Source organism: Notechis scutatus, chromosome 4, assembly GCF_049901735.1.
Source record: "Notechis scutatus isolate UNSWTSFEM ecotype Mainland chromosome 4, rNotScu1.2, whole genome shotgun sequence".
Taxonomy (NCBI): domain Eukaryota; kingdom Metazoa; phylum Chordata; class Lepidosauria; order Squamata; family Elapidae; genus Notechis; species Notechis scutatus.
Genome location: NC_142012.1, coordinates 53,892,127 through 53,906,029, shown reverse-complemented (window position 1 = coordinate 53,906,029; position 13,903 = coordinate 53,892,127). Strand labels below are relative to the sequence as shown.

The 13,903-nt window shown below is 40.5% G+C and overlaps 1 protein-coding gene across 8 annotated transcripts in view; it reads right to left on the bottom strand.

Moving 5' to 3' along the window:
• The window catches only part of PDS5A (PDS5 cohesin associated factor A), a 66,669-nt gene that overhangs the window by 39,878 nt on the left and 12,888 nt on the right, over positions 1 to 13,903 (bottom strand). For all 8 annotated transcript variants that reach the window (XM_087965763.1, XM_087965768.1, XM_087965765.1 and 5 more), the window contains exons 3-8: positions 6,178 to 6,381; positions 5,249 to 5,335; positions 4,853 to 4,950; positions 3,713 to 3,839; positions 2,658 to 2,738; positions 817 to 957 (exon numbers count right to left, since the gene is read on the bottom strand). In XM_087965763.1, coding sequence (XP_087821889.1) covers positions 817 to 957; positions 2,658 to 2,738; positions 3,713 to 3,839; positions 4,853 to 4,950; positions 5,249 to 5,335; positions 6,178 to 6,381 — 738 coding nt within the window. The remainder of the gene's footprint in view (positions 1 to 816; positions 958 to 2,657; positions 2,739 to 3,712; positions 3,840 to 4,852; positions 4,951 to 5,248; positions 5,336 to 6,177; positions 6,382 to 13,903) is intronic.

Below are 13,903 nucleotides of genomic sequence, written 5' to 3'. Positions count from 1 at the left end.
ACTACCTGTATTCTAAACGTGACCTCACTAGTGCAGTATAGAATGGTACTATCGCTTCCTGTGATCTTGACAGCAATGGCACTTAAGACTTATATACCGCTTTATAGTGCTTTACAGCCCTCTCTAAGCGGTTTAGAATCAGCCTGTTTCCCCTAGCAATCTGGATCCTCATTTTACCCACCTCAGAAGGATGGAAGGCTGAGTCAACCTTTGAGCCGGTCAGGATTGAACCTCTGGCAGAGGGCAGTTAGATTGCAATATAGAACTCTAACCACTGCGCCACCACAGTTTGTTTGTTTGTTTGTTTGTTTGTTTGTTTGTTTGTTTGTTTGTTCCCTCCCTTCTCTTCCCTTCCCTTCCCTTCTCTTTCCTTCACAAATAATAGCACTTAGACTTATATTCCACTTCATGATTTTACCACCGTCTCTAAGCGGTTTACAGAGTCAGCCTGTTGCCACCAGCAATCTTGGGTCCTCATTTTACCCACCTCGGAAGGATGGAAGGTTGAGTCAACCTTTGCGCCAGTCAGGATCAAACTGCTGGCAGTCGGCAGAATTAGCCTGCAATATACTGCATTCTAACCACATCACAGCTCCCGATGCTATCCTTCTGCAATAGAGCCTAGGATTGTATTACTTATTCTGTTTCATGAGCATGCCAATGATTCTTTGGAAGTTGTCCAAGATATAGTTACTTCCATTGGCAAGTATAGAAACAAATGTGTTCTGAAAAACTCTCCGATTCATGCCTTTTCCGTATGCCAATGCTACAGGCTTTCATACATACAGAATCTGAGGTAAGATCAATTCTTCTTACCTTCAGCTTGAACTCCAGCTGTGGCATGACAGACAACAGAAGATTAGGATCGACAGCGAAAAGTTCTTGTATTAGATCAAATATATGCTCAGACAAGTCACTCACAGAAGACTTTCCTAGTACCAAAACCTGATTAAAAAACTAATAAAAGAGAAAATGTTTGCTTTAAAAAGTAAATATTTTCAAAACATCTACACATTTTAACTGATCATTGCCATAACTATCACACGTTTGCAAAACTTTGTTCAATATTAAAGCATTCCTCCTGCCCTTATGGCTGTGTCAGGTAGTATGGGGATCCAAGTGTAGGACACAACCCCGAGGATGGCTGGTGGCTTGAGGTCGTTCCATCATTTTTTAACTTGGTCTATTTTGGAATGAATTTTATGTGGATTTTAAACCTTTTTTTAAAAAATTGTAAATTATTTCCATTTATTATTTAAACGTTAAAGATTTTTCAGAACAAAATAAAGCTTTCACTTGTATTGTATAAATATTTCAAGAGAGCAATCTTAAGTTGGTGTTATAGGAGTAATTCAGGGCGGAGGAATTCACATTTACTTATATCCTATTGATTTGACATAATCCAGGAAGGAAATTATGTTTTTCTTACTGTCAATTCCTGTAAGCAGGTATAAAATAGTCCTTGGACTGATAGTTACAAATCTAGAATATTTTCCACTGACTCATGGCTGTTTCCTATTTGACAGTCTAGGAAAAGGGAAGCCTGGCGATAAGATATGGAGAATTAACTTTGTCTATTTTTGAATGGATTTTTATATGGATTTTATTGCTTGCTACTTGTAAACCAAACCAAAGTCACTTCGGCAGTGAGATGGGGCAATGTATAAATTTGATTAGTAAATGAATAGAATTGTGGTTTCAATTTCTATCCAACACACAGCATCAAAGATGAAATTCTATCACCCTCACACATATGTTGGAGCAAATTACAGGACACCAAGATTCTCAAGATAGCAAAAACCATTAAAAATTCCTGTCTCAAGCATTAGGAGTGTAGACACTAAGGGTCTTTTTTCAAAAAAAAAATGGAATGGTAATCTTTGAAATCATAAAGCAAGATTATCCTGTGGGATATATTTTCGACAACAAGTGTATTTCGCAAGGACGCTACAAGTTAAAAGATTAGCATTCTACTTCAGTGCAAATTGTGGACCGAAGCAGCTGAAACTTTGATCATATTGATGGCCTTGGATCAGATTATTTAGTAACATGATGCAACTTAATAATTTTCCCTAACTGTATTTTACACACACAAACTCCTTCACTTCTATCCTGCATCACAAACACATTAACAAGTTCACAGATAATCCTATTGAAATTAATTATCCCTGTATAGGTACTAAGCCTTAAAGCCAGCTTTTATTTGAAAACTCGATTTTCCCCCCTTATAATTGGCTTGCAGATTTTAAAGTTACGCACTTTGTAAGCATTTGTAGCAAGTGACAAGGCAGTTATAACCCACATCACTGCTAATTATTTCTACCTCTAGATGCTGGGCGGTCTAAAAATTCGATGTGCTACATCCAGTAATTTTTTCTGTTTATCAGCACACAATGTCAGTTTGCTAACCTGGCCAACACAGCATGACTGCCTTGTCATGAATTTAGCTTATCTGTGACTGAAATAGTGGGAAGGAAGAGAGATGTAATAGATGTAGGATTATGCTTGCTGAGTAATTGGCCTCATAGTGCATGTAAAGTATCAATGCTCGTTTTCAAATTTTATAAATGTGCTATAATGAATCCAAAGAAATATTCAAAACAAGTAAGGTTTTAAAATGCAGCAATCGCTAGTATGTTAAAATGTGTAATACATACATTGGCAATGCATGGTTCAATGGTTTGGACTGTTCTTTTCAACAGGATTTTTGCAAGATCAAAGGCCTGTTTATTAAGGTTCTAGAATAAAAAGAAAAAAATGTTTAAGAAAATTACAGTTATTAAGCAATTCATGCTAGATATTTCCGAACACAAGGTATGAGGCAAATTCTAAAGTGTGATATGTATACATGTATGCGATAGATAGATAGATAATAGACAGATATAGATACAGACAGACAGACAGACAGATATATATATATTTTAATCTTGCCTTTTTACCAGGAAAGATGTGAATGAACCTTACATTCATGAATATTACTATAAATCTGTTCTTTTATAGATAGGAGAATATGATTCGGCAACATTCTGGCTGTGTGTGTATATATATATGTATACATACATACATACATACATACATACATATACCAAGAGTTCACCAAAAGTTAACAAAATTTAAACAATGACCTAAATCTCATGTGTCTATCAAGCCCTACAATCTTTCAAGATTGACTGCATCACTGCATGGTGCACCTCGTGACTGAACAAATCGCTAACCTCCATTTTAAAACAACTTTTTAAAAACCACCCTAGTAGGTTCACAAATTATAACGTCACTAATTATATACCGACAACAAAATATAAGTTAAAATACACGCAGGTGCCTAGTTGTTGTCTTTAACAACATGCCCCTTATAACTTTTCTGAACATCTTTGTATTTAAAAATAAGATTGCCCCTATGAGGTTCCATTAGAAATAAGAGAAAGGAAAGATCAGCAGAAGGCCAGCAATTTTCCTATTTAAGGTCCCTGTTACTCTGTATTCTCTATTTCGCAACACATCCTGTAAGATGGAGGTGGAGAACTATGGCCCCTTTATGACTTGTGGACTTCAATTCCCAGAGTTCCTGAGCCAGCTATGTTGGCTCAAGGCTTCTGGGAGTTGAAATCCAGGTCATAAAAGGACCGTAGTTCCCCCCATCCCACTGTAAGAGAAGACTTTTAATTTCTATCCCAAGCGTACAAGAGGTTTTTTCTTTTTGGTCTTTGCAAACCTTGTGTGCAGGAATGAGGTTGATAAGAATGGAGTCCAACAGTTCTTGAGTCACCCCATCGCCTTCCATGATGATAGAACTCATCAAATCTAGCATATGCATTTGGACCTTCTGATTGTGGCTATTGCTAAATATAACATTAAAATTAGATTATTAAATGACAACCATGTTAGTACTCAATTAAAACATCTTGTTACTAAATTTCAGTCAATAATCAACAAGTTTGCTCTTGTTTTTAATAAAAATGACCAGGTCATATGAAAGACATTTTAAATTTTATTTCTCTCTTGATTTTATTGGGAAACGTCTTGTTATCTGGGTTCTTCTGTTTTTCCCCATACCTTTCCCACTAATTCGCCGAAGCATTAATATTCATTATCAAAATCATTTGCATAGGACGAAGAGACGGGTTACATATTTTATCGTGCAGATTTCAAACATCTTTGCTCTAAAATTCACTCTCAGGACAAAATGACTCGAGAAAGTCAGGGTGAATGTTTAGTTTCTTGCCAATGTCACTGTACCCCAAAGGCAAAAGAATATATATTTTTATATGGGAAAGTAATGTGTTCTAACTGTGGACAATTCTGGGACCTTGGTGCTCTCTAAGCTTGCTAGTTTTCTTGCAGACATTTCACTACCAAACTAGGTAGCATCATCAAGCAATCATCAGACAATTAGTCAGTCAATTAATCAGTCAACAGGCCATTAAAAATTGTCTCAGATTCTTTTAGATTATATTTTTGTCCTCTATCTACTGTCTTGTCAATGAATTATCTTGACTCACAGAATTAAACTGAAGCTAGAGAGAAGCAAAATTTTCCACGCACCTCTATTCATGCTCATTGCTTGGATGTATTAGATTCATAAGATACAAAGAACTTGATTCTGATGTTTAGGCATGCCTATGGTTGCCATGGTGTATTTCTCAGCCTGGTAATTCTGCCATTGCAGGATTTATTTTTGCAACCCTAAAGTTCATGTGTAACACTGCTACCATAGTACAGTTTTATAAAGTTGTAATAAAAACAGTTATGTTGTAGAAATACAGCATATCTTTATTAATGTAACAAAAGTTAGCATATTTGCCCATGCGCCTTTCTGAAAATGCACAAAATAGGCACGGCTACTCCAACTTACTTGATAACTGAAAAGAGAGTCCTAAAAAGCTGAATAAAAATTTCATTGCAATCTTCCAACTCAAAGCAGATGTTGTAAGATTTAACCCACGCTAAGTTCTGTAACAAAAACAAAGCATTAATATTATCATTTCAATCCGAACTACATGTCAATGGCAAAAGGTCAGCACAACCTCAAAATAACTTGCCAGCGATGAAACACTGGTTTGTTGAAAAAGAGCATCATAACGTTTTTGTATGCTTTGATATATTAAACTGAAAAGGAGCAAAGGGGGAAATATTTTGCCTTTTCAACAGAAACTGAACAAGCATTTATAAAGCTGCAGCATTCATAAACATAACTCAAGTTTTGTTGAGCCCTGATACAGATTTGATTTAATTTGATATAAATTCTTACCTCTAATAAGTAAAAGTATCTGTTAAACTGAGGGCTTTTAGTGTCCTCTAATCCTTTTAACTGTCTTGTAATAAACAAAAATATATCCTGCAAAACAAGAACATTTTTAATGAATTATATTATCGATAGATTTCTATCTTGGGTTGTTGGGTTTTTTTTTTTGCAACTTAAGTGATACTCCCAGCATTAAGAAAATTCACAAAAGCTTTTATTCAGATGTAATGATTAACTATATAGTGATGTTTACAGTTTTGTGAACGCTTTGATTAGCCATTTCTTCCCCAGAGCCAGTGACTGTGGTGGAATGAAGAGTTAGCAACTAGACTGCCTGTAACTAATTCCTCTCTGGGAAAGGAGAGGACATGGGATCACCCACAAATGCTCCACGCAGTTGCTCATGAGGAGACCATAAAACTGGATAAAGAGAACCCAATTAAGCCAATGAGTTTGCAATCTACAAACATCTATTAATGTTAGCTGCTCTATATATTGAAATAACTTTTAGGGAAGGTATTTAAGTACCACTATTCAGCTCAAGCTTACATGATCAAAGGGATATATGTTTTGAATTCATATACTCTTCCCCCTTAGTTGGCACTACCTTAAATTCTGCATCCATTTATGATTCATGTAGTTAGCAACAAACTGAGGCTAAAATTAAATTACAGAATTCAATCTGCCTAGAGTCAGACATGCAAGCTTGGTCTTTTTTTCTCAACAAAACACAATGCAAATGTTTCTATTTCCTCTCCCTTTGGAAAAGGAACCTGCAAGATTAATAGTTGCCTCAGTTTGTTCAGATAACCATTAATCCTGGTTTATTATTACAGGTGCATTATGCTGTTATCTGTTCCTGACTTAGTGAGACAACCATCATTTCTTTGAAAATCTCAAGAGCCAAAGAAGGTGGAAACAATTTGTTAATTTACCTTGAGCTTGTCATGTGAAGTATACGGTGCTTCAGGGGCATAAATTCGAAATATATCAGCCAAACAACAAGCTACAAGGAGACGGACATCTTTGTTGGGGTTCCTGAGGAAGAATTCGGACGCAAGGTGCAAGGCTAAAGGGAGATATTGTTGTTTCTCATCTTCTGAATCCTGGTCCATATCCATAAACGTTTTCACTACCATCTAGGAAACAAGATAAACATTTCCTATTTTCATTTCCAAATTGTAATATCATTTATAATGACCTGAAAACAATGGTTTGGCAAATGTATCTCTTTCAAGATTCTTTATTAGTCTTTATATATTTAATAAGAGCTGTGGTGGCGCAATGGTTAGAATGCAGTACTGCAGGCCACTTCTGCTGTCTGCCGGCTGCCTGCAATTTGGCAGTACAAATCCCACCAGGCTCAAGGTTAACTCAGCCTTCCATCTTTCCGAGGTGGGTAAAATGAGGACCCAGATTGTTGGGGACAATATGCTGACTCTGTAAACTACTCAGGGAAGGCTGTAAAGCACTGTGATATATAAGGTATATATCACAGGTATATAAGTCTGCTATTGCTATTGCCAATTGGCTCAGTAATAGAGGTATTGAATCTTCAATATATTCTCCAGACAAGACAAAATACAAAAACAAAATAATGGAATAAATAACAAATCAAATTAAAAGCAGCAAACAATAAATATAAAGGAAGCACGCTAATGTAATGGTACTGTTTATCAGCAAGAAAGAAAACCTTGGCAGGAAAATAAAAGGATTCTTTTCTTGATTTGAAAATGGAAATGTATATAAGCTGAGGAAAATACTCTTCATAGAATAAGACCATCGCTAAAAGCTGCTGTGGAAGAGAAGGGCACCAAAAAGAAAGATGTGAATCCTGGGGGGTTATATTTTTGGACATGGCAACGTTCCTTTGCTGCCCAGCCAGATCTTTTTACTGGTAGTCCCCAACTTATGACCACAATTCTGCCCAAAATTTCTGTTGTTAACGGGAGACATTTGTTCAGTGGGCTTCGCCCCACTTTACGACTTTTCTGCCTCAGCTGTTAAGTGAATCACTGCAGTTGATAAGTTAGTAATTCAGTTGTTAAGTGAATCTGACTTCTCCCCTGAATTTGCTTGTCAGAAGGTCGCAAAAGGGGATCGTGTGACTTTGGGACATCGCAACGGTCATAAATGTGAACCTGTTGCCAAGCCTCTGAATTTTGATCACATGACCATGGGGATGCTGCAAAGGTCGTAACTGTGAAAACCGGTCGTAAGTCACCTTTTTCAGTGCCGTTGTAACTTTGAACTAAATGAACTGCCGTGAGTCAAGGCCTACTTGTACGGCATACCGGATCTTCCTTTCCTGCAGCGTTTGATCATGGACATGTACGTTATTTTTTGTTACCATTCACAAACAGGCAGCTAAAGAGCAAAAACAATTTTGCCCTCTGGGCACAGGACAGAAAAAACTCATTCACAAGAACAGGTCTTGGTTTACACACACACAGTGCTCTCGCTGTACCTGCCCTGGCCCATGAACCATCAATCCGAACTTACACCGTTTCACTTCTCTCCAAAGGTCAGAAGATTTGCTGCCATCTCCAACCTTACATGCCCCAAGAAATGCCACTTAAGCCTTTGCCACCTTGGGCAAGGACCTTCTACAAGTCTGATTGGGTCGTCACTCATATACACAATACCGTTTCTCCAAAAATAAGACCCTGTCTTATATTTTTTTGTCACCAAAAAAGGGCACCAGGTCTTATTTTCAGGGATGTCATCCACTGATAAACTCATTTGCGCGTGTCGTCCCTGGCCTCCTTTTTGCTGCCAGAGGCCTTCAGGAACTTCTGCAGGTGGCAAGGCTTTCCTGAAGGCCTCTGCAGTCGATAAAGGATCTCCAGATCGATCCAGAGCTTTGTTATCAGCTCCAGAGGCCTTCAGGAAAGCCTTGCCAGCCTTGCTGGCTGCAAAAGAACTGGGCCAGCAAGGCAGGTGACGGGGTGTGCGAGGCCTGGCTATAACTGTCCAAAGGTAAGTAGTAGGGCGGCTCCACCCCCCCATCTCCACCCTAACTTTTTACCTGTCCACTCTGGAGTGGGCGGGATCTTAATTAGGGCTTATTTGGGGGGGTAGGGCTTATACTGGGCACATGTGTAGAAATCAAGCTAGGACTTACTTTCAGGATAGGCCATATTTTCAGGGAAACGGGGTAACTAATCCATCCCGATTCATATCAGCTAATTGGCACTTTCCAACTCTTTCTAAGATGCAAGAGTTTATGCACACTCTTTTCACTTACCTTCCTACCTGCCTCTCTCCCCCTCCCTCTCTCACTGTACAGAGGAAAACCGCCTTTTGCCAAATTGGCTGTTGCCCAGGGAATGCAACATTATGGTCTAAATCACTTTGATAAAATCTGCTTTCCCGTTTACTAGTTTTTCTGGTTTCGCTTCATGTTGGTTTCTGAGGCGGCAGCAGCACGTCGTCTTTTCTGGCCTCGTCTCCCTCTCAGTTTCACCAGTACAGACAGGTAGGCGTCGGCTTACAACTCAGAACTGAGCCCAACATTTCTGCTTGTTTTCAGTGAGACATGTGTGAAGTGGGTGTTGTCCCCTTTTACGACTTCTCTCGCCCCCCCAGGGGTGAAAGGGAATCATAGCAGCTGATCAGTGAGTGACACGGTTGTTAAGTGAATCAGATTCCCCCCTCCCATTGGCTTGGCTTGTCAGAAGGTCGCAAAAGGGGATTGCGTGAACCCGGGACATGGCAAAGGTCATAAATAGGAACCGGGTGCCAAGCGTCTGAATTTTGATTGCATGATCGTGGGAATGCTGCAAAGATTGTACCTAGGGAAAACGGTCAGAAGTCACATTTGTCAGTACCACTGTAACTTTGAACAGCTACTAAATGAGTGGGTGCAAGGCGAGGACAACCTTTAGCCATCATAGCTATTCTGCAATTCAGCAGGCAATCCTTGTCTAACTGAGGTTACTCTCACGGACCTCTGCATGGCTCGTCTCCAGACCAGGCCCAGTTGTCTGGAGCATGTTTCAGATACTGTCCTTCTCGCTGGTACAGGTGGATACACACTTCCCCAGACCTTCCAAAATAAAACTTACTGGAAGTGCCTCCAATACATCTCTCCATCTAGGCTGGAAGGAGGTGTAAAGAAGGGGCCAAGTTTAGAGTTCTTGCATGGCAAAAAATGTTACAGGCCTGACCTTCCCCCAAGAATCCCTGAACCAGGGGTAGGCTTCAAAATTTTTTAGCAACCGGTTCTCTGCCCGGTTGCTGGGTGGGCGTGGCCATGGTAGACGTGGCCTACTTGGCCTCCTGCAACATGGGGGGGGGGCATTTTCACCCTCCCCAGGCTCCAGAGGCTTTCCTTGAGCCTCCGGGAGGGCAAAACAGCCTCCCCAGGCTCCAGAGGCCCTCTGAAGGAGTTGCTGGCCTTCTGAGTCTCAGGAGGCCCATTTTCACCTCCCGAGCTCCGGAGGCTTTCCTTGAGCCTCCAGGGGGGCAAAAACAGCTTCCCCAGGCTCCGGAGGCCCTCTGGAGGCCAGAAACAGACTCATTTCCAGCCTTCCTGAACTTCCAGGAGACCTGTTTTTTTGCCCTCCCCAGGCTCTGGAGGCTTTCCTAGAGCATCCGGGAGGGCGAAAATGGCCTCCCCTGGGCTCCGGAGGCCTAGGCTTCCAGAATCTCCAGGAGGCCCATTTTTCACCCTTCCTGAGCCTCCATACGGCCCCTGCACTTACCTTGGATCCAATACGGGCCGCGTGGAGACTCCTGGGAGGGGAGGGGTGGGCGGGGCCAGCCATGGGTGGGGTTTGCGGGTTCGCTGAACTCTGCAGAATCCTAGATGACCACCCAAACCCGTGCAAACCCACAGTAGCCCACCCCTGCCCTGAACCCTTATTTGACCACTCCCAAGGGAAAGCAATGAAGTGAACTGTGCCTCATTTTAGAACTTTTCTTGCCACTGTTGTTAAGTGAATCCCTACAGTTGCTAAAATTACTAACAGGGTTGTTAATTGTGAATCTGGCTTCCCCACTGCCTTTGCTTGTCAGAAGGTCGCAAAAGGGGATCACATGAGCCTGGGACACTGCAAGTGTCATAAATATGAGTCACCTGCCAAGCGTCTGAATTTTGATCACGTGACCCTGGGGAGGCTGCAAGGAGCCTAGGTGTGGAAAAACAACCCCAAGTCACTTTTTTTCAGTGCTGGTATACCTTTAGTCACTAAATGAACTGTTGTAAGGATTTTCTGGGGAAGCCAGCAGGGAAGATAGCGAACAGTGATCACATGGTCGTGGTCATCAATGTCAGTGGGTTGCCACGTGCCCTTATCGCAATTGTGCAGTTGCCGGGGGCACTTGCAAATGGCATAACTCTGGGAACAAGTCGTAGGTCCCTTCGTTCAGCACAGTCGTAGTTTTGAAAGGTCGCCAAACAAATGATTGTAAAAGTCATACATATCATGAGGGCATGCTAGGAAGTCAACCCTATGAATTCATCTTTCAACTACGTTTTTTAAAAGGCACGATTACCCTTCTCCTAATATATTAACACAGAGATGCCCAGCCACTGGGCCACAGCTACTGGGCCATGGCCTATTCGGAATTGGGCCTTGCGAGTGGCTGGCTGGAGCACGCATGCTCTTGCAGCTCAGCCTGGCTGGTAGTGGTGAATCACTGCTTGCGCTACTCCTTCCGTCAAAACGACGCTATAGAGCACTGCACAGCAGAACAACTAGACACAAGAACAGTTTTTTCCCAAAAGCCATCACTCTGCTAAACAAATAATCATTAAGTGTCGTACCTTATGATTCTTGACTCTTGACGAATGTATATTTTCTTTTATGTATACTGAGAGTATGTACACCAAGACAAATTCCTTGTGTGTCCAATCACACTTGGCCAGTAAAGTATTCTATTCTATTCTGTTCTATTCTGTGAGCGTGTGCACTGGCCACCCAGTCATGCAATGGCTGCATGCATGCATGCACACTGGCCTGCTGCTCGCATAGCCCAGTTCCCCTCTCCCCCTCCAGCTGGAGCTGCAAAGGTTAGAGACCACTGCATTAATGAATGCAGCCTGTGGGGATAAAGACTTTACAGAAGACATGCAGGGTTATAGGAAAGGCTATTAGGGGCAAAAATGTTTTGAATGTTAAGTTTCTCCCCCAAGGATAAGCACTCAGCTGGCAATGATCTCAAAAAGTTAACTATAATCTGATTGGTATTTGGATGAGAGTTCTAAGAATAATACTTAGGGCTGGTAAATAAATAAAATTAAATAAACAAACATTTAAAGGATAAAGATTACCATGCATATCCACCTTCCCCTTCCTAATAAATGTAACGCACTTTCGCCAACTGAAAATATGATTGGCCAATCCACATTACATTCTGAAGATATTCTTTCCTCCCCCTGTCCTTTTGGTGCAGCTTTAATACTAGAGAAAGATTATTATATTAAAATCAAACCAAGGGGGGAAAAACCTCCCAAATATTCTTTAATAACTGCCATGTGGTTAAACGGATATATGTGAAATTATGTTATTAGCATACTACCCAGCTGTTTCATAATGTACAACTCAGGAAGTAATTTGTTCACTTTAGGATAAAAACCCTATTTCCTACTGGGACTGAAGAAACCACCATCCAATATAGTGGGAGGGTCGCATGGCTTTGTTCTGAAGAGCTCAATTCACCACACAAAAATATACTCCCCAATGGGCTTCCAAGCTTATTCCTTGTAATTAGGCTTTAAAATAACTTCTGCTAACAACAAGGGAGGTTATTTTAACACCTGATTACAACACTTGGGGGCTGCCCTTTCAATTGAGTGATCTCATAAGTGCTACCCAGATAATCTTAAGAGCTTTAAAATAGCCTTACTAAAAACAATGGAGGTGGCTTAAAAGAATATGAAAGGCAGAGGCCTTATCAATTAAGTGATAAAACCGATTCTCTCCCCCCCCCCCCACCAAAAAAAAGGATGCGTGGCCAGAGTAGATCTTGGAAAAAAATGAGATTTCCTTTAAATGAGCTTGCAAAGAGAGCTGGGAGAGGGGTGTGTGTGTGTGTGTGTGTGAGAGAGAGAGAGAGAGAGAGAGAGAGAGAGAGAGAGAGAGAGAGAGAGAGAGAGAGAGAGAGAGAGGGAGAGATCGCTGTTTATTTGAGGCTGGGATTTCAAGCGTCCACTTTGCTCCATCGCTTTCATACCTGACTAGTAAGGATGCTGCTGTGAGACAACTCTGCCCTGGATATGTGCTTTTTTTGGTTCCTTCATTAATCCATTTTTGTTTCAAAACAAAGTAAAAAAAAAGTGGGCAAGGAACAAAGAAAAATCTATTTTATTTTTGTTTTCTAGATCACAAGTTGTATTTATTAAGCGTTTTCAAAATAGAATAGAATACCACAAGAGAGGGAGAGAGAGAGAGAGAGAGAGAGAGAGAGAGAGAGAGAGAGAGAGAGAGAGAGAGATCTAACCTCTCTCTCTGTCTCTCTCTCTCACATACACAAGTACACAGAGGCAGGGGTGAGATTCAAATTTCTTAACAACCGGTTCTGTGGGCATGGCCTAATTTGTGGGTGTGGCTTGGTGATCATATGACTGGCTGGGCATGGCTTATATGTAAATATTACAAATATTTATGCAAATATTGATTTTTTTTAATAAAGAAGCTGGTCAGAATCAAACTTCTGGCAGTCGGCAGAATTAGCCTGCAATACTGCACTCTAACCACTGTGCCACCACAGCTCTAAAATAATTTCAAAAGCAAATTAAAAAGGTCCGGTTAGGGAACTTGGTAGGAACTAAGAATACCACAGCTATATGGCCATTTTATTTTTTTACTTCTATCTATGATCAATATATGTACATTGTTTTATCTGCTAGTTTTACCCTATGCTTAACTCGTAAGTGGCGTTGACATACCAGAAGAAGATCAAAGCCTTGGATCTATGTTTCCTCAAACTTAGAACTGCAATGTCGAGCATCCCAAATTATTGGTCATTCTATCTGGGGCTTATGCAGATCACAGCTCAACATCTGGAAAGCTGCAAATTCCCTACCCTGTTTAGAGTAACACAATTGAAATCAATAGGTTAATTACTTACCATATGTCTAATTCAACTTTGTTTCAATGTGTCTATTCTAAAGGTAGCTTTACAAGACAAATTTTAACAGTGCCACCTTGGTATTTGAACACAATAACCCTGTCAGTGATAAAGGAGAGCTCAGCTAATTTTTTGTGGATCAGCTGTTTTACAGTTATCCTAATGCAGAAACAGAGATGAAGCTATGAAGTGAAAAACAGGACTGCTATAGGAATTACTCACTACTGTTCAGCCTCAGTCCTTGGGCCACTTTAGAGGCACAGAAGAACAGCAGATGGATACAATCTAATAGATCATCTTATTATCCCACTGTTATTTAAACATGATATTTTCAATGTATTATATTTTCAAAAAAAGAGGAAAAGATAGTTGAGACAACAACCTCTGACCAAACCAGAAAACAAGTTCATATTTCATTCATTCATTCACATATATTGTGTAGGTCTAGGTGTGTTCGGGTCTTTTTGCAAGCAGAATGATTGCACTGCTTGCACTGGCACGAAGCCAAAAGCACCAGCCTGAGGATGGCAAGTGGGACCTCACCGAAACATTGCCAAGATAGTCTTAATCTTACACGGGAAAAGA